The sequence below is a fragment of the Acomys minous genome (genome assembly GCF_964271855.1).
Source record: "Acomys minous genome assembly, chromosome: 13".
Taxonomy (NCBI): domain Eukaryota; kingdom Metazoa; phylum Chordata; class Mammalia; order Rodentia; family Muridae; genus Acomys; species Acomys minous.
In genome coordinates this window covers 108,725,670-108,746,380 of record NC_140495.1, presented here as the reverse complement: position 1 = coordinate 108,746,380, position 20,711 = coordinate 108,725,670, and the positions used below count along the sequence as shown (strand labels likewise).

The 20,711-nt window shown below is 57.0% G+C and overlaps 1 protein-coding gene across 1 annotated transcript; it reads right to left on the bottom strand.

The window, feature by feature from the left end:
- Positions 1–796: 796 nt before the first annotated feature.
- TEAD3 (TEA domain transcription factor 3) lies at positions 797–10,122 on the bottom strand. Its single transcript, XM_084754872.1, has 12 exons — positions 9,989–10,122; positions 8,904–8,968; positions 5,365–5,427; positions 4,400–4,411; positions 3,799–3,936; positions 3,665–3,714; positions 3,285–3,346; positions 2,787–2,929; positions 2,483–2,656; positions 2,146–2,286; positions 1,904–2,056; positions 797–1,802 (listed from the first exon to the last, which is right to left on the bottom strand). The coding sequence occupies exons 1-12, from the start codon at positions 9,993–9,995 to the stop codon at positions 1,689–1,691; spliced, it is 1,122 nt and encodes a 373-aa protein (XP_084610998.1). The 5' UTR covers positions 9,996–10,122; the 3' UTR covers positions 797–1,688.
- Positions 10,123–20,711: the final 10,589 nt, after the last annotated feature.

The window sequence follows — 20,711 nt, the reverse complement described above, 5'->3', positions numbered from 1 at the left end:
CACCCTGTGTGTGTGAGAAGAACCTGTAGGAGTCTGCACGTGCATGTTCTGGGGGAACCAGCTATGTCTTGTTTTCTAGATTGGTGCTGCATGAAGTAAGTTCTGTTATTCCCCAAGCAGGGTGCAGGACAGTGCAGCTGGAATGTGGGTGCTTGTCCAGCCTCATCCAGTGTCCTTGCTTCTGGCCCCTACTTGTAAGATTGTGAACAAAGCTGCACACAGAAGGGTGAAGTTTCCCAGGAAGGAAAACATGGTTCGAGCTGAGGTGTGGCCTGTCCTGTTGTGGGTTTTTTGTGATGCAGTGGACATGAGTGAGCTCTGCCTTCTGCCCCAGACTCCTTTGTAGACCAGGCTGGCCTTACACATCTGCCTGCCTCTGCCTCCTAAGTACCAAGATTACAGGCATGTGCCCCCAAGCCCAGCTCATGCAAGCACCTAAGATGAAAGCCAGAGGCACTGGGTGGCTTGAGAGCCTGCACATGGACTGTGTCACATGGGTCAGTGTGAGGGCCACCAGCACTGCCTCAAGCTACATTCTTGATCCACCAGATGCCTCATTCTGTCTCCATACTTGGCCGAGAATCTCAGGGTTCATCCAGCTGCTTAAGGGCCTGGTCTAGCCTGGAAGCGAAGGCCTTTTGGCCCAGCCTGGCCTACTGCACACCTGGCAGCAGTTAACCCCGCCTCCTAAGTCTGGCTACAAGCAGCTGTCTCTTGGAAGGTGCTGGGTGTGCATGTGTGACATGACTGTCACACCTATTAACTGTAAGGGGTTGGAGGTTGTACACAGCTCAACTGTCCTGACCCAGAAACGTTTTTAATTCGTTTTTTTAGCAGGAGCCAGACCTTGAGGGGCCCCTGCCGTGAGCCGTTTACGATACAGCCCATCACAGCTGGATTTTAAAAATACACAAAAAATACATATATAATACATGTTACAAAACCTAGGTGGGGTTTGGAGGTGGCCTGAGCAGTATGCAGACAGTGAAGGCCTTCAGGGAGCTCTGGCTATGTGAGGAGGGGCACAGTACTTCATTTGAAATTCATAAATACCCAGGTGACCTGGGGACAGGCCTGGATGCCTGGGGTGGGGGTGGGGACAAGGATTAAAAGTTCCAGCCTCCTGTTCCTTGCCGCCTGTCAGGACATTGGAGGGGTGCCTGCCCTGTCCAGCTGCACCACTGCGGCCCAGCAGCTCCCCTTTGCTGTAGCCCTGTAGTAGGGAGATAGCTGGATCTGTGTTCCAGCTCTGCCCACCTCTGTGGGCCTCCATCTTGGCAAAGACTTAGACTTGGTGTGCACGAGGCCTAGGGACAGGCCGGTACTCTAGAAGGCACAAAGAAATGGGCCCTTCTCAACCCAGCTCCCAACCTGCCACCTTGTACCAGGGCCTCCACCTGCCCATCGCACTCCCTAGGGGACCAGGGACCATGCACTAAGCCCACAGGTGGAGCCTAGTCATCTGCGGGTCAGTGCCTGGGCAGGCCACCCCACCACGGAGCCCTCTTCTCTCCAGTAAAGCGCGGGACAGTGGCAGGGAGCGTGTGTGCCGGGGCCAGGGAGGCAGCCTGGGTCCCAGCCTGAAACCCACGGGTGGGCGAGCCTCCCCACCCACACCCGGGAAGCCAGGCAGGCGGCAGGGGTGTGGAAGATGTCCATCTTGCATCCTGGTGGACGTCAAGGGCGCGCTAGTCTTTGACGAGCTTGTAGACATGGTGCTGTGCCCCGTGCTCGCTGGTGGAGACTTCGAAGACGAAAGCAATGACAAGCAGAGTTTCCTGGGAGTCGCGACTCGTGACGACCTGTGGGTTCAGGGAGGAAGAGACCCCCGGGGACTCAGCAGAGCAGGGGCCGGGCGGGCCGGACCTCTCCAGGCTGGCCTGCCCCCTGCCGGGCCTCACACCTGCAGGATGGTGAAGTTCTCCAACACGCTGTTCATCATGTACTTCTCCGGCAGGTGCTTGAGCTTGTGGATGAAGTTGATCATGTACTCGCACATGGGTGAGCGGTGGATGCGGTACACAAAGCGGCCATTCTCCAGACGGGCATACTCTGTCTGTGGGGGGTGGGGTGGGGGTGGACGTCACTGGGTGTCACAGCCCTGCCTGTGCCTGCCACTCACACCCCCCTCAGGCCTCTGCTCACCTCCACTTTCTCTACCACCTGCTTGCCGAAGGAGCACACCTTGGTGGAGACGCTGATGGTCATGCTGTCCGCTGAGCTGTACTGCGAGCTGACCCCGTAGAAGGCCCCCGGGCCTTCCTGAACTGTGCTGTTGAGGTCAGCCTGTGGGAGGGCACCAAGCGCTGCAGGGGCTGGAGGCTAAAGCCTCCGGCTCCCCCACCTCCATGCCTCCAACCCCACCTACCCAGCGGCCCGCAGCTCCCTCCCAGGGGCCCGCTGGTCATGGGGGGGGGCGTGGGGGAGAACAGGGGCAGGGAGCTGGGCCAGCTGCCCATCTTGGGTTAAGAGGAGGCCTCACCCAGAACTTGACAAGGAAGAAGGCGTTCGGGGGCCCCTTCTCGTAGAGTTCCTTCAGCCCCCCCTTCTTCTCGGGGAACTTGTCGTAGATCTGGCGGACGTCCACCGCCTCCAGGGGCGGGTCTGAGAAGGCAGGGTTGGTCTGGCCGATGTGCACAAACAGGTGTTTGCTGTACTGTGGGGAGGGCCGAACCAGGATCAGCCTGCAGGGGTTGAGCCCGCAGGCCCAAGGACCCCAACTGCTAGGAAGGACCCTGAGCTGAAGGCTGGATCCAAGGCCAGTCTCTCCACCACCCCCACATTACCGTGTCGGGGTCCCGTTGCACCTCCATGAAGGCAGAATACTCCAGGAGGCGTAGGCGGGAGGAGGCGATGGTGCGGTCCTGCCACGCAGGCACAGAGGCAGTGGAGGCAGTGGCAGGGGGCAGCGGGGCCAGGGACTCATAACCTAAAAGGACAAGCCTTAGCTCATCTGCCCACGCGCAGGTTGCACCTTGACTCACACTGGGTGGTAGTGTGCGGTGCACAGCCTACGCGTCAAGGGGTATATAGAAGTCACTGGGGACGGTTGGTTTTGTGTGCCACTCCTAATGTGTGTTTACACAGAAGGCAAAGCTGCAACCCCCTAGGGTGGAATTACAGGAGGATTTTGGTGTCTTTACCCCCCCCCCCACCTTAGAGAATAGAAACTTCTCAAAGCCCTACCGCTGCCACCCATCCTAGTACTAAGACACAGATAGATCCCAAATGGAAGGGCAGAAAACAGAGGCACCAGGCGCTGGAGGGCCTGGAGGGACACTTACTGTTGAGTGTCGGAGGCAGGGGAGGCTGGATGGGGTAGGCAGGCTGTACAAAGGGCTTGATGCTGCAGACAGTGGGCAGGTTAGAGGTCCTCCTCGCTGCGGGTACCTTCCACCTGCCCCAGGCCCTCCCCGCAGCTGCCGTCTGCATCCCACAGCTGATGGATATGCTCCCCTCCCCTCCGCAAAAGATCTTCTTCCGTGTGGCTGTCAGCTCGGTCTCAGAACTGAGACCCCTGACTTTTGCTCCCCACTTGGTAGTTACCAGAGCTTAACTTTGGTTCCTTGAGTAGGAAACAACTACAGGGGTGGTAACACCGAGAGAGATGGGGTTCAGGAAGGGAAGAGGGGAGTGGACGCATTAAGACACAAGCAATACTTACTCCTGAGAAGGTCCAGGCTGTTGTCCTAGCAGAGAGGGGCTGCCCCAGAACTGTGAACAAAGCTAGGGTCTCAGTACCCAGAAGCCCTTGCCACATCCCAGTCCACCCCAGCCCCAAGCCCAGCACCCCCATACCCTGGAGGAGGTGGGGAAGACGGCCTGGGGCAGAGGGGAGGGCGGGCTGAACTTGTTCTGCAGGACACTGGCGGAGACAATCTGTGCAGATGACATGGATGCCATGCTCTGGAGAGCTTTGTCCTTGGAGACCTGGTCCTGCGGGATGGATACAGTGATCACATCAGGCCGCGGCCAGGCCCTTCAGGTAGGAATCCTAGCTCCAGCTCTACTGTGTGGGTTCAGTAGTATCTATCCTCTCTGGGCCCCAGTCTCCTTTCTGGGCACAGCCCACGGGGTGAAACACTGTTTTATTCTGTGTCCCCTCCCGCCACGGCGGTCCCTTGTGAACTTTGTGGGGATTGGTCCGGGATCTCCCTCATAACACTGAAATGCTGAGTGCCCGAGTCCTTTACATGGGACAACATTGAGTGTCTGCAGAGACACACTGCATGTTCTGCCCGGATACTCAAAATCACCCGTGACTTTTCTACGAAACCAAACTCAGTTCACAAGTTCAGGGGCTTTGGCTTGGTTGAGCAGCACTCCACCACTGTGCCACCGCACTGCCCCTGTCACCCAAGTGCTCTCAAGCCCTCCCCAGGGGTACTCGGTTACTTACCAGGTTCATGGCCTGTGAGGGAGAAGAGGGACAGAGCATTAGAAGATACAGGGAGCGCTCTGTGGGAGGGGACATGTATTTTTGCAACCTCCCGTGACTTCTACCTCATGCTCTGGTTGTTAGTTCCCAGGGCAGCCAAAAGGCAGCTGGATTCCCTCCCCATCCCATGCCAGCCAGGGAGTGCCCTGGCAAAGAGTGGATGAAAAAGAAAAAAAAAGAAAAAAAGGACCATGGGTCTGTCCGTCCCTGCTAGAATTGTGCCATAGGCTTCGGGGACTTAGAGGCAGGAAAAACGGGGGGCAGATCCAGAACCCCAGACTGAAGCTCTCAGCCAGGAACCGTCATCCCCTCCCTCAAGCCCCCGGGCCAATAGCAAGCAACAGTCAGGAAAAAAAAGAGCAAGGGGAACAGAGGAGAGGCAGGCTCGAGCAGCCCTCAGAAGCTGGCCTCAGACATTGGCCACCTGCTTGTCCAGTCCCCAGGCCTGGGGCCTGTGAAGCTTGACAGCCTATTTTTGTTCTGTTCCTGAGACAAGCATCTCACTGTGTGTAGCCCTGGCTGTCCTGGAACTCAGATCTGCCTGCTTCTGCCTGAGTGCAGGGGTTAAAGTGCCACCATATTGGGCAACTTGGAGCTTTTGAACTTAACTGCTGTCACTTGTGTGTCTCAGACCCTCTCGGTCCCTCAGCCCTGTGCTGGGCCAAGTGGCAGGGGGCCCATACCTTCAGCCTGGACTGACTCTCCCGAGATTTCCTCCTGGCTAGGACCTGCAAGTGACTAGAGACCCTGCAGAGAAAGAAAAGATCCAAGGACAGAAGAGAGAGGCAAGAACAGAGCTCAGGCCAGAAAGAGGTAGAGAGGGCTGGAGGGCCGACCGAGGCAGAGGCCTACAGCGCGCAGAACAGGCGAGGCACCACGGAGGAGGCCGGGGAAGGGCCAGAGGCCCTGCCAGGCACCCGACATACCTTGATGCCAACCTGGTATTCCCGAACCTTCTTCCGAGCTAGAACCTGTATGTGGCTGGACACCTATGAGGTGGCCCGTGCCCCGCCACAAAAGAAAATACAGATGGTGAGGAGACACAGCCAGGACGGCCAGGGCGGAGCTTGCATCCGGCTTTCCTCTCTGGGGGCCAAGGTCTCAGTGAGCACACGCCTGTTGGGACTGCCCGTTCTGTTTCTCCTTGGCCTTGAATCAACCCACAGCAGCCTCAAGGTCCACCATGCCCTCTTGTGTAGGTTGTTAATGGACCAGAAGCCCAGCCCATGAGCTCTATGCTCAGGTGAGGGATGCACCTGCCCCAAAGGCTGCATCGTTGCCCTCATGGAAGTCCTCACCTCTGAGAATACCACACAGGCGAGACAGGGCTGCTTACTGAAGCCACAACCACTCTTTTTTGTTTGTTTGTTTGTTTGTTTGTTTTTCGAGACAAGGGGTCTCTGTGTCAGCCTTGGTTGTCCTGGAGTCACTTTGTAGACCAGGCTGGCCTCGAACTCACAGCGATCCGCCTGCCTCTGCCTCCCAAGTGCTGGGATTACAGGCGTGCGCCACCACGCCCGGCTTTTTTTTTTTTTTTTTTTTTTTTAAAGACGGGATCTCACTATGTAGCCTTGGCTGGAACATACTATATAGGCCAGGCCGGCCTGGAACTTACAGAGATCCACCTGCCTCTGACTCCCCAGTGCTGGGATTAAAAGCATGAGCCACAGCTTCTATCAAAGGCCTCTCCACTGGCCTGTCTCCCCTGACTCTCAACCCGGCCTCGCCTGCCTTCCTCCCTCAGCGGCTGCACCAGACAGGCATGTCTGGGGATCTTCTTTGAAGGCTGCTTTCCCAGCAACCTGCTCCTTGCAGACCCAAAGACCAAAGCTGAGCTAAACCCAGGCCAACAGTGACCAGCCTGTGTGACAGCCCTGGCGTGGTCAGGAAGACACCATGGGTTACAGGACCCACAAGCCATCAAGGCTGCCCCACGGAAGCTGCTGTGGGCTTTCTTTGAAAGTTTTGTTTTTGTTTTTTTGGCTTTTCTAGACAGGGTTTCTCTGTGTAGCCTTGGCTGTGCTGGAACTCACTCTGTAGACCAGGTTAGCCTCGAACTCACAAAGATCCACCTACCTCTGCCACCACGCCTGGCTTGTTGTTTTTTTGTTTTGTTTTGCTTTTGTTTTTGTTTTTGTTTTTTTAGATTTAATTATTTTTATGTACATTGGTGTTTTGCCTTGATTCCCTCAGGACTGGAGTTACAGTTATGAGATGTAATGTGGGTGCTGGGAACCGAACTTGAGTCCTCTGGAAGAGCAGCCAGTGCTCTTAACCACTGAGAGGGTCTTATTCCCATAGAGGAGCTTGTTCTTGCTCTGAATGAAACCATGAGGGTGATGCCCACAGAACCCAGTAACACCCCCTAGCTGGGCCTCTGGAGTCCCACCTGATGCTGTGACAATGCTGACAGCCGCCAAACACTGACCTCTGACTTACAGATGACCCCATCAAAGCCCAGAACCCTCAGCTATGTGTCCAGAGTCCCACAGCCAGAGGCGGAGCTGGCGTTCAAACCCAGGCTGCATGACTCTGGGGGCCAGCTTGAACAGCTGCAAGTCACAGGGGCTCACTCCCAACAGTATGAAGGCATTGTTCCAGGCGCGATGGGACACACCTTTGATCCCCAGCACTTGGGAGGTAGAAGGGAGCCAGCCTGGGCTGCATAGTTCAATGGGGGGGGGGGTCCCACTGCTACAAGTGATGGAGATATGGGCACCAGTCCCCAGATGCCTGGCTCGCCCTATGCGGAGAGCCTAGCCAGGAGCAGGGGCAATGAGGGATCAGAATGAGCCAGGATATGTGCCCAAGCTTTGGGCAGCTTGGGTTTGATTCAGAGTCTGAACCTGCAGACCCTCTGCCCCGTCCCAGGGCCAACCAGAAGGTTCCCGAGACTCTGCGTGTGGCAGTAGCTGTGCTTACTGCTTTAGGTGGTCACGTATCAATTAATTTACAGTTGCCGAGGAGCCAAGACTGGGAAACAGACAGCCCCGGTAGAACAGGGTATTGGAACATCAGACTGCATTGTCTGGGGTTGTCGGGATTGAGACGGGGGCCTTGCTCTGGAGCCTCACACTCAAGCGTTGGGATTACAGGCATGTGCCACTCTATGATGGAGTTTGGGTTTTTTTGTTTTGTTTTGTTTTTTGATACAGGTTTTCTCTGTATAGCCTTGGCTGTCCTGGACTCACTTTGTACACCAAGCGGGCCTCGAACTCAGCGATCCCTGACGGCCTCTGCCTCCCGAGTGCTGGGATTAAAGGCGTGAGCCACCACCGCCCGAAGTCCCGAGGGCTGTTGCAAGAGTTTGCCATAGGGACTCCCTGGGCCACCAAGGGCTAGCATCACTAAATGCCCACTCTGGGCAGGGAGCCTCCCCTTTGAGGACCAACGTTAAGGCAAGTGGCGCCTGCGCTCCGGGGGGGGGGGGGGGGGGAGAAGAGGAAGGGAGATTGAATCCCGAGCCCTGGAAGGGCTGGGCAGGGCATTGAATCGACCCATTTCCTTGCCCCTCCTCCCCCAGATCCAACTCATCCAACTTGTTCCCCTCTGCCTGGTCACCCAGAAGGAAGGCTATCACACACCCCTCCAACCCCAGCACAGTGAATGCAGTCTGGGCTTCCTCCTCCTGACTGGCCTCCCAGACCCAGTGCCCTGGCAGCTTCTGGGGGGTGGGGCTCGTCCCCCCACAGCTGCCTCCACACCCAGGGCTCCCTCCCTCTCTCCTTTGCACCACCTGCTCCAGTAGGCTAGGTCTAGGGGCCAGTGCAGACTCCATCTTCTCCTGGCTCAGTGACACAACAGGAGGCGCTAACCCCTCTTCTCCCAGTTTGATGTCAACTTGACACAAGCTAAGAGTCATTTGGGAAGAGGGAACCTCACTTGAGGAAAAAAACGCCCCCACCAGCCTGGCCCGTGGACCAGCCTGTGGTGCATTTTCTTGATTGATGTGGGATGGACCAGCCCTTTCTGGACGGTTCTACCGCCGGGAGGTGTCCAGCAGGCAAAGGCAGCAGGAAGCACCCACCCCCGCCTCCTGAACTTCAGCTCGTGCCTCCGGGTTCCTGCCCTGACTTCCCTGGGTGGTGGGCTGTTTTCTGGAAGTGTAAGGTGAAACACAGCCTTGCCTTCCCAAGCTGATTTTGGTCAGGGTCTTTACCATAGCAACGGGAACCCAAGTCACAGGTAGGCTGCATGCTGTCAACTACCACATCACCGGGCAGCTTTGTGGTGTGGGCTAACACAAGTGTGGCGACGGACTGCTACCCTGCCTGATCTGTCAGCTTGACTCCCACACCTGCCACAGGCAGTTCCTGGCGTCCTTCCTCCAGGCTACCCTCCAGCAGGCCAGCACTAGCTGTTTCGCTATTCCATCCCACCAGGCAAATGTCCACCTTCCTGACTGTCTAGCAGGCACTCTGGACACGCATGGGTGGGGCGGCAGGGGCCAGGGCCATCTCTCTACCTGCTTTCTCGTCCTGGTCTTTCCAGTCCTCAACTTGATGTAGCGGGCAATCAGCTCATTTCGACCTAGTCAGAAGGAGAGAGACAGAGAGCGCAAGCCAGTGAGGACCAGGGCAGAACTGTGGGGGGGGGAGGGGGGCTGGACACCCCAACCCTCACCGCTCTTAACTCAGGACTTGGGGGAGGGCAAGGCCTACAGAAAAAGCAACACCTTGACAGGTTTCCTAGTCAACGTGGCCATCACTCCCCGCCAGCCTGGGTGGGGTGGGGTGCGGGTCTCAGCCCACGTGTCCCCTATCTGTGAGCAGTTTTGTCTCAGGGGACCCTGGACAAGCCCTGTCCATTCTCTGGTGAAGGAAGACAGGAGATCTCTGATAAGGCCTCTTGTCTCTGACCGCTTGGGTCAAGGTGTGTCCCTGACCCATACGGCATTGCCCAATCATCTCTAAGTCTTGGGCTAGGGGCTCTACTCAGCACCAGAGACCCTCTTGGGAAGTAGGCTGTGCAAGATGGGTGCTGTCTAGACATACCACAGGGTGTATGTCAGCATCCAGGGTGTGTGCTCAGCCCCCCAACCTCTTGGCCTCCCCAGAACTGCCACATTCCCCAAATTCCTCCGCGATGACAGAACAGGGCCCCACTGCTCCTCCCTGCCCCTTGTCTAAAAATACCCCTGCCCCGCCATTGTTAAGGGTGCAACGTGGGCAGGCGGCCTCACCCAGTGGAAGCACCCCTGGAACATCCTTCTGTCTCAAGAGTGGGGTTTAGGCATTAAGGGCTGGCCTGTCCAGCCAGTGGGGCTGGCATTTATTTCCCTGGACTGACCCAGTTTTCTAGACCCCCTGAGTCACCCCGAAACCTCCAGCCGGCAGGGCTAGGGAGAGGCGGGGTGCGTGTGGGCTGCGGCAGGCCTGTTTGCGAGGTGCAGCTGGAGGAGGCCCCAGACACACACAGCCAGAGCGCGCCCAGACTCGCCCGCCGGGCAGGCGGCCAGGGTTCCCCCAACCAACCGGTCTGGCAGGGGACAGAGAGCAGGGGGCGGGGCCAGCGGGCGGGGCCCCGCCCACCCCTGCCAGCCGCACTCACCGTACATCTTTCCCTCATCTGACAGGATGATCTTGCGCCGGCCGCAGGGCGGGTAGATGGCCAGGGCCTCCTGGAAGCTCTGTTCGATGTCCGGGCTCCACACTCCCTCGGCATCGTTGTCCAACCCCTTGTCCAGGCCTTCGGACCCATCTTCCCGGGCCTCCCCGGGACTGCTGTTGGTGGTCCAGCTGTTGGCCGCTATTGTGCTGGTTGCTCTGGGCTCTGGGCCTGAGCCCCCTGGATAGCCTGTGCCTAGGCAAGCAGATGCCAAGGGTTAGGGCACGCTTTCCCCATCCCGGGGGCCACACTCAGTCAGTGCTCCCCACACCAGGGACAGCTGCTCCAGGCTGGATGGAGCTGAGGTTAAGCCTGTTTAGAGCTGTGTGACCTGGATGGGTTAGTGTCCCTCTCTGTGCAGGGGTTCTATAAAAAGTCAAAACCGTCTCCAGGAAGGGAGAACAAGAGAAGATGGCTAAGAGTCAAGGGCTCACGGGTTAAGAGCACTGTCTGCTCTTCCAGAGGTCCTGAGTTAAATTCCCAACAACCACATGGTGGCTCACAACCATCTGCACTGGGATCTGATGCCTCTTCTGGCCTGCAGGTGTACACGCAGACAGAGCATTCATGCATAAAACAACTCTTCCCCACTAAAGCGGAGGGCCCCAGTTCCATTCCCAACACCCATGTCCAACAGCTACCACACATACACAAAAATAAAAAACAAACCTGTTTTAAGACTAAAAAGGATCTGCTTGAGTTACAAGGGTTAAAAATAAAAATAAAAAAAATAAAAAAATTAAAAAAAAACAAGGCTGGAGGCCAGGTGTAGTGGTGCACACCTGTAATCCCAGCACTCTGGAGGCAGAGGCAGGTGGATAGCTATGAGTTCAAGGCCAGCCTGGTCTACAGCAAGTCCAGAACAGCCAAGGCTACACAGAAAAACCCTGTCTCAGACACAAACAAAACCCAAACCAAAAATTAACAAAATTTTTTTAAAAAGCCAGGTTGGAAACACCAAAAAATAATGATAATGGTACTGGCTGTGGTGATGCACTCTTGTGAGCCCGGCGCCTGGATGGCTGAGGCAGGAGGATCAGGAGGAGGTCAGCCTCCTCTACCACACAGGACTTCTGGGGGGCCAGCCTGAACTACAATGACACCTTCACCTTTCTTGTCCCTCTCCCCCACAAAAGAGAGGGGGTGACAAGAGGGGGGTCAGCTAGTAAGAGCACCTGCCTGACGAGATGACCTGAGCCCAGTGCCTAGGAGCCACACTGTGGGAGGAGAGAGCCGAGCCCTGCAAGCTGTCCCTGACCGCCACACACAGGCACAGACACACACACGGGAACAACTCAACCAATCATTGTAATGAAAAAGGTAAAAACAGACCTGGAAAGATGGGTCAACAGTTAAAAAGCTCTGCTCCTTCAGAGGACAAGGGTTCAACTCCCAGCACCCACATGGCCCCGCATGACTGTCTCTAAGTCCAGTTACAGGGGCTCTGACGCCTGTCACACAGACATGCAGGCAAAACACCAGTGCACATGAAATAAGAATAAATTAAAAGCTGGGTGCAGTGGCGCACGCCTGTAATCCCAGCACTCTGGGAGGCAGAGGCAGGTGGATCACTGTGAACTCAAAGCCAGCCTTATCTACAAAGTGAGTCCAAGGACAGCCAGGGCTGCAGAGAAACCCTGTCTCAAAAAAATGACAAGACGGGGCTGGAGAGATGGCTCAGTGGTTAAGAGCACTGCCTGCTCTTCCAAAGGACCTGGGTTCAATTCCCAGTACCCAAATGGCAGCTCACAACTGTCTGTAACTGTAAGATCTGCCACCCTCACACATAAATTAAAATTAAATAAATTTTTTTTAAAAATTACACAACAAAAACAAAACCACCGGGAGGTGGTGGTGCATGCCTGTAATCCCAGCACTTGGAAGGCAGAGGCAGACAGATCTCTGTGAGTTCGAGGCTAGCCTGGTCTACAGAGTGAGTTCCAGGACAGCTAGAGCTGTTACACAGAGAAACCCTGTCTCAAAACACCAAATAAAATAAGAAATAAAAAGTAAAGGAGGAGAAATCTCCTTGATCGCCGACTACCATAGTGCAATCAACAGGTGCTGCACACTTGGGAGGCCAAGGCAGGAGGGCTACAAAGCTCAACGTTCAGTCTGGACTGCACAGGAAGACCCTGACTCAAACACAGATTAAAAACCTTCTGAGATGCCTGGGGTTCACGGCAGAAGTTCAAGGGCATTCCCAGCAAACTGAGCCCAGCCTGGGTTACGTGAGGGCCGCCCCCACAGGGCACCTGCATATCTGGTCAGCCTCTACACGGGCGGACATGGAGGATGTTTACTCATAGCAAGAACGCAGAGGCCTCGGCTGCCCGGGGAGCTCTGAAGAGGAGTGCCCTAGAGGTGAGGAGGGACCCAGCCAGGGCTTTCAGGGCAGCCCTGCTGTGACAGAGACTGCTCTCTCACCTTCTGCACAGAGGACCTCAGCATGGGCCAGGCGCTGCCCTGGGAGTGGCCACGCTCAGGCCAGCAAGAGGTGCAGCCAGCAGCCGGGCTCTGTCTGTCCAGTCTCCATCCACTTCCTGTTCTCATACCTCCTCCACCCCACAGCAGCCCTGTCCACGCCTACATGGCTGTGAATGGAGGGGTACCTTTTCTGTGCCCCACAAACAGCCCCGACGCATCTCACACCTCCAGCAACCCCACAATACCAGAACCTGAAGTCAGAATTCTGGGGGCTCTTGATGAACTTTGCTCTGGTCAAGCAAGCGTACAGAGAGGCCGTGGCACAGTGGCGCACGCCAGTAATCCTGGCGCTCCAGAGGCAGAGGCAAGTGGATCTAAGTGAGCTCAAAGCCAGCCTGGTCTACAGAGGGAGTCCAGGACAGCCAAGGCTACATAGAGAAACCCTGTCTCAAAAACCAAAACAGAAGAATGCTGTCTGAACTAATGTTAAGCTTGGAGTTCATTTTATGTATCTTATGTTAGAGACAGTAGCTGGCCACCCACCTGCCTCGGCCTCCCAGCAGCTGGCCACCCACCTGCCTCAGCCTCCCAGGTGGTAGAATATCAGGCATATAAATGCACCTGCACACAGTTCTAGACATCAGGTTTAGACTTAATATTTCTAGCAGTGGAACTTGCCATATGCCAGGCACGGTTTGGGGATTTTGTACAATGACTTACCCAATTTTCATAGTAACCCTTTGGGGTATTATTATTATTATTATTATTATTATTATTATTTTGTTGTTGTTTGGTTGGTTTGTTTTGGTTTTTGGTTTTTTGAGACAGGGTTTCTCTGTGCAGCCCTGCCTGTCCTGGACTCGCTTTATAGACCAGGCTGGCCTTGAACTCACAGAGATCCACCTGCCTCTGCCTCTCAAGTGCTGGGATTAAAGGTGTGCTGCTGTACTATTATTAATCCTACTTTGTGCATGAGAAAAGCCAAGGAACAGAGAAGTTAAACAACTTCCTTGAGGGACACACGGCAAGTAACTGACAGAACTGGGTTTCAAACAGAGTAACTGGCTGGTGGCAGAGATGGGGGCCAGGGTTCATGGGGAGAAGAGAGGCCCCTGCTGCTCATGTAGACAAGAAAAACATCAGTGAAACCCACCGCCTGGACAGGAAGAGGAGGTCCAGGCCACTATGCCCCCTCCGCTCCAGCGCCTGCAACAACTTTAAAGGCCCCACACCACCACACAAGACTGGCCATTCTGGTGGCTTCTGAGACACCCAAGAGTGTCTCTCAGCCGGGCGTGGTGGCGCACGCCTTTAGTCCCAGCACTCGGGAGGCAGAGGCAGGTAGATCACTGTGAGTTCGAGGCCAGCCTGGTCTACAAAGTGAGTCCAGGATAGCCAAGGCTACACAGAGAGACCCTGTCTCGAAAAACAAACAAACAAACAAACAAAAAAAGAGTGTCTCTCTCTGGCTCTCTGTAGCCAGTGGGCAGCAAGAGTCAGTCACTTCTGTTGGAGCCTGTCCTTCACCTCAGGAACAGAAGAACCGGGGCATGGTGCTGTGTTAGCTGGGGGAGGGGGGCAATGGGGGAGGAGTTAGCCTCCCCAGGTATGGTCTGACGTGAACGGAGCAGTCAGACCAGCTAGAAGGCCCACAGCCTCCGATGGAACAGCCAGACCCAGTGCATGGCGGGGAGAGGAGGGTGGGAGACTGGCAGCCTGACTTCTGAGAAAACTTTCTGGCCTCCCCCAAGTCTCTGGCTGCTCCCCCTCATCCAGGCCGTGCCCCCCCTCCTGGGTGATGTCAGTCCTGCCCCGCCTCCTGAGGGAGCATGTGGCCAAATATGGCGAACAGAGCAGCGCGGGGAGCTGGGACAGACTGGGGGATGGGGCAGCCCCTGGCTGGGATCTCGGATAGCTGGGGAGGGGACAGGGCATAGGGGGGTGTCAAGGAGTAGAGACCCTAAAATACATACCCTACATGGCTCCTGGGCCCACACAAGCGGCATAAATGGCACCCCTAAAACAGCCTCACACAGCAGCACATATGTGCGATGCAGGGGCAGGCATCTCCTGGATCCATTCCAAGGAGACATCCCTCAGGAGGGGTGGGAGGCTACAGGGGTGATCACAGCTGCCCTCCCAGGGTTATTATGGTGGGTGAATGACGACACAGCCAGAGTGTGGGTGCTCACCCCCAAGCCCCCCAGGGGCTGACTTACTGGGGCAGGTAGGTGAGAGCCATGACCCCGCCCCCCTCCCCCCCCCAGACAACCTCCACCTGTAGGCCATGTTCCGAGAAGAACAGAGGGGCAGGCAACGGCAGGAGTAAATGTGCCCAGGGAGAAAGGACCAGAGGGTCCCAGGAGTCACCCAGCAGGAGTCAGACAAGAGTGAACTTGGGAGGGAACAGAGAGCGCAGGTGCCAGACAGCCCGCTCCCCAGGCAGGGACCCCCATCTAGGGAGGGAGGAGGGAGGGTAACCCACCCACACCCAGCAAAGACACAGGGATGGGCTCAGGACACCCAGCTAAGGAGGTGGGACCCATAGGGACAGCGCAGTAGGAAGTAAGGGGATGCGAGCGAGTGCTGAGCAAGGGACAGAACGTGGAGAGAGGGGAGGGGGGAGGGGGAGGGTTGGGGTGGGACCTGGCTCAGCTCCTCCCCCCCACAGACCCTCTCCCTCAAGCCGGAGTTCTCCCCGTGGCCTCTCCCTTAGCCGGCAGGCCAGTCACACCTGCCTCCTCCTAATCACCAGACCCTTCAGCCTGCGGGGTCAGAAGGTGCCTCTGGCCAGCGATGAGGAAGGGGGCCAGAAGGCCCGAGGAGATAAGGGCCTTGGCTGCCCACTCCCTGCCCCGGGGCCAGTTCTGCGGGCAGAACTGGCCAGACAGCTCTCCGTGGAGGCAGGAGTTGGGCGGCAGCGAAGGCCCTGGCCTCTCCAGGCCACCACCCGAGGGGGGTCCCTCTGAAGCTTGGGCGTAGGCTCGGGGGGGGGGGGGGGGCGGGCGGAGCTGGTGCCCTGGTGGGCGCACAGCGGAGACCACAAGCGTTGTCAGGTGGCACTTTGCTGTTTCCCAGGGGTGCAGAAGCTGAGGGGTGCTGGCCCTGAGGCCAGCAGCTACCTGGCCTCCAGAGACCCCGGTCCCCCAAGAGCTTCCTGGAACAATAACCCCAATGAGGGCAGATCAGTGGGTCCCCCTGCGCTCCACCCTGTTGGGCCTCCCCACCCCCCAGCCTTGCCTTCCTCTACCCCACCCCCACCGCAGCCAGCTGTTCTCCAGCTGCCAGAGGCTCCCACCCTTCAAGTGGCCAAGTTCTGGTTGGGACCAGAATGGGCCAGGGGGAGGGGGAGGGACGCTCTATGCCTTCCCCACCTCCAGTCTAAGGACCCAGGAGGGACTAGCCAAGTAGCCACACCCTGCCAGGCTGGGGAGGGAGGACCCTCTCCCTTTCTCCACAGGAGGGAGTAATTTACAGGCCCACTGGTGGGGGCGGGGCCTCCCCTCTCCCGCACACTAATGTGCTTCCAATTTGAGAACCATGGTCCCCACCCCTCTCCCCAACCTCTAGGAGCCCCGGCTGGAAACAGACCCCTCCTCAAAGACACCCTGCCCCCCCACCCCTCCCCCGGCCCGGGGCTCCTCCAGACTGAGTTGACCAGTCCCAGGACGAATCCCAACCCGTCTCCAGGGTCTCTGTGCTGAGGGAACCTCAGACACAGTGGGAACAGACTGAGGGATAACCTGGGAAACTGGGCTCTCACAAAATCCCTATCTACCCCACCCAGGTCACCCACTGGGCTCCCAGCAGTAAGCAAAGCCTTCTGAAGTCAGTGTCCTTGCAAATCCTCTCTCAATGAAGGCGCAGCTGGAGTATGCTGTAGCCTCCTGGTTTGGTGGTAGTGTTGGGTTTTCTTGATTTTGGTTTTGGTTTTTCCAGACAAGGTTTCTCTGTGGTAATGGGCCTGGCTATCCTAGACTCGCTTTGTAGACCAGGCTGGCCGCGACCTCACAGAGATCCACCTGCCTCTGCCTCCTGAAAGGGCTGCACCACTATGCCTGGCTTAGCTTCCCGTTTTTGTTTGGTTTGGTTTTTTTTTGTTTTTCGAGACAGGGTCTCTCTGGATGGCCTTGGCTGTCCTAGACTCACTTTGTAGACCAGGCTGGCCTCGAACTCACAGCGATCCACTTGCCTCTGCCTCCCGAGTGCTGGGATTAAAGGCGTGCTCCACCACGCCCGGCTAGCCTCCCATTTTTAAAATATATGTATACATATATATTCACAGTGTTATCATTTGCTCATGTGTGTGTGTATGACCACGGAGAGGCCACTGTGTGGAGGTCAGGGGGCAAACTTGTGGGAGACGAATCCCTCCTTCCAGCACATAGGTCCTGAGAATCGAACTCAGGTCCTTAGGCTTGACAAGAAGCACCCTTCCCTGCCGAGCCATCTCACTGAGCCCGCCACCCTTTTTATAAAGAGGATCTTCACTCCAGGAACGCAGGCTACACTGGTACTTGTGGTCCTCCCAAATGTTGGGGTTTACAGAGAGGAGGAAAGATTCAGGTTAGGGTTTTGTGTATTTATGAGACAAATGTATCTTTTTAACTACTTTTTTTTTTCCCTACTGGGTTCTGATATAAAGTCTCACTTTGTAGCTCTAGCTGGCCTTGAACTTACTATCCTCACACCTCAGCCTCCCATGTGTCGAGAACTGCAAGTGTGAGAAAAAAAAATCACTCATGGGATCCCGTTGCGCTCACTTTACAGCCCCGGCGGTACTGGCGTATATAGCTTCTCTTTTAACGTTTCTACTTTGATTTTTTGAGACAAAGTATCTCTGGCTGTGCTAGAACCTGGTCACACCCAGCTTGACAGTATCTTTTTCAAGGTCTTCCAGGTAGATGCCACATGCATTGGGGTCACAGGCCCCCACACCCTGTGTGGCATAGCCCTGAGGATGTCACCCACACAAGCCGAGACAGTGACCACCCACGGAGTCGCTCTCAGTCACACCCCAGTTTCTCACACAGGGAGACACAGGCTCTGGCTGGCTCTCCCAGGCCATCTCATACATACAGGGTGTATATACTGTGCTCAGCTCCACACTGCACCCTCATACACATCGGTGGCAGAGGATCCTGTCATCGTGCTCCCGTGCAGTGTCATGAACAGTCACACAGACAAACCCAAAGCCACCTCACACGTCATTTCACAACTGACAAGAGAAGCGGCCACACCATGGCCTGACAGGTTACATGGAATCCCCCTCATATAGAACACAGCATCACACACAGCCCTCACACAGCCGGCGTGCCCACAGACACACAAATCTTTTTCACAACCACCCCAGTGTGATACCCAGCAACAGGATGTCATTCGAAGCCAGGCGGTGGTGGCACACGCCTTTAGTCCCAGCACTTGGCAGGCAGAGGCAGGCGGATCTCTGTGAGTTCAAGGCCAGCATGGTCTACAGAGAAATCCTGTCTTGAAAAACCAAAAACCAAACAAAACCAAACCAAAACCCCCAAAAAAGAAGGTCATTCTAGCAGCTCCTCCCTCCCTCCCTCCCCCCCCCTCTCACACACACACACACACACACACACACACACACACACACACACACACAGATTTTCACAGGCTCTCTCTTTGCACCATGCGGGTCCTGGACACTGAACTCAAGTCTGCAGTTGAAGACAAACACTTCTACCGCCTGACATCTCACCCGCCCAAGTTCTCAGCTTCTCTCATGACCACGCCGCTGGAGAGCGTCGCAGTGGCTCTGGCGCACACATCACCATAGACGGCTTTTCTCACGTGTGGTTATAAAGGCCCGGCCCCTTCCCACGCGTGCCCACTGCACAGTGTGCCCCACACTCATCCCCTATGCTCAGACCCAGTCACACACAGCTGCTCTCTCATTCCCCCCATCACTTCCTGTCCTTTCAGGCCTGGCAGGGAGTCCAGGAAACAATCAACACTCTAGGAAACCCCAGGGGCTTCGGGGATCTGGATCCCCATTCTCTGAGCCCCCTCTTCTCCCCCCCCCCCCAGAGGGTCTGGAGCAAGCAGTGAGCGCAGGGAGGACAGTGAACTGCTGACCGCCAGCTTTAACCAGACAGGCTCAGGCTGGGGACCCTAGGGCTGCCACGGGGACCTCCTGGGAGTGTCAGAACACTGTGGCAGTCAGGCCCTCACAGTCCCTGGTTCCCTCTGCCACTCTGCAGGCCGGAGTCCTTTCACCTCACCCTCCAACCCTCCGCTCCTTGTATCCACTGAGGACAGGACTGGAGATGGCTTCTGTTCCAACAGAGGCTCCTACAAGGAGCCTTAGGCACCTTGAAAGGCTCTAGGACCATCCAATGACCTCGGAACCCCACTTACAAGGACACGCACCCACAACTCCACACAGCCTCCCTGTCCCATCACGCCTGCTTCAGGTCCCCTCTCACCCCTCCCAGACTCTGCCCCCACCCCCATCCATCCTCGCAGCATCTGGGGCTACCCACCCACCTCTCCAGACCCCTCCAAGTCCAGCTTCCACAATGGGATGGAGACGGAAGGCAGGAAGGCAGACGCAGCCACCGGGACAAAGCTCTGAGCACTCTGAGGAGTCACCAACACAGCTGGTGACCTGGAGACCTTTCTGCGGACCTCCACGGAGGGAGCTGTCCCTTCAAGTGTATTTCTTTCTCCCATCAGCATAACGGGTTAGGGTGTGAAAATTCAGTGACTGGGTGCTCTGGATAGACACTCACCTATGTGTGGACACACAGTCAAAGCTTTCCTGCCAACCACTGACCATTCTGTTCCACAAACCCCAGCCCCAAAGTGCTAATTAGCATTAATTACAGTCCCCTCCCTGGGGGTGGGTGGGGAAGGCCTGGCTTCCAGCCCCTCCCTGAGGAGGGGGTTTCCAGTCTTGTATCCATTCTTTGCCCACGGAGTGAGTAGACAACCCCCCCATCCTTCCCACGAAGGAGTGAAACCCACGAAAAACAATGGGGAAGACGTGAGCGGGAAGGGAAGACCAGCCGCTCGGAAGAGGTGTGGAGAAGGGAGTCTCCCAAGGAGATGGGGTGGAGGGGGGGGACTAGAAAGGGCAGAGCCATAGTCTCCCTATATTTCCAACTTGTATCTGTTTTCCCTCCCGGGCCCAGGCGGTAGCATCCCGAAGCCGGGGTGTGTGTGTTTGGGGTGTCCCAGACCCCAGCACTGAGGCGGGATCTAAGGGAGCGCGAGTACACGGAGCCACCATGGACACCAGCCCCTCAGAGCTGTGTCCAGACCCCACCCCCATCCACCGGGCTGAGCTGCAAGTCCAGGCCTGATCTGGTTCTGCCTCTACCTGGATAGCTCGAGATACGGAGGGACACAGGCCCTGAGAAGCTCGGCCCCAGGCCGTGTTTCCCCTTGCTGTTTAGAATCTAAGCCCTCAATGGGGCCCCTATTAGGGGTGGGGGTAGTGAGGAGGGGCTTCAAGTGACAGTGCCCCAGGGCCTGTGGGGCTAGAAAACAGAGCCACACCAGCAGTCGGGTCTTCTTTCCCAGGCAGAAATAAAGGCGTGACAGACAATGGCGAGAACTCGAGTGGGAAAGGAAGACCGGCCGCCCTCAATTGCCTTAACAAGGTCTCCGGAGAAGTGAGGGGAAGGCCCCAAATCCAGCCGCGACACGAGCAAGGCTCCAGGAGCTCAAAGCTGGGACTCTGAAGCCCTCGCCCCGACGCGGGCAGAATTGGAGGGGACGGGACAGGCGTCCCACCACCACCCTTGGGTGCGCACTCGCTCCGGGCTCACAGTGTGGCTTCCCGAAGCCCGGCCGAGTCCCAGCGCAGCGGCGAGCAGCGCGCACACCGACGCGCCCTGGCCAAGGCCTGCGTGGAGCCCGGGCCCGCGAGCTCCCGGAGTCCAAAGGGCACCCCGGATACGAGTCCTCGCGGCAGGCACTCCAAGCCCGCGGCTCCGGGCGCACACCCCGGCACTCGGCTGGGCCAGGCCCGGGCACCCGGGACACTCTGAGCTTCCCAGCCTCCGGGTCGCGGGGAGGGGGGGGGGGAGGTGGAGGGTGGGCGGGGCTTCCCGGAGAGCGTCTCCCCCCTTCCCTCCAAACTTCCCGGCACCCAAGTCCTGAGCTCGGGCTCAGGCTGGACAATAACTCAGAGCCCCCAGAGTGTCCCGGGTCCCCGCCATCCAGAAGCCACCCGAGCAGTCACCTTTGCGCGCCAGGCCTCCGAGTT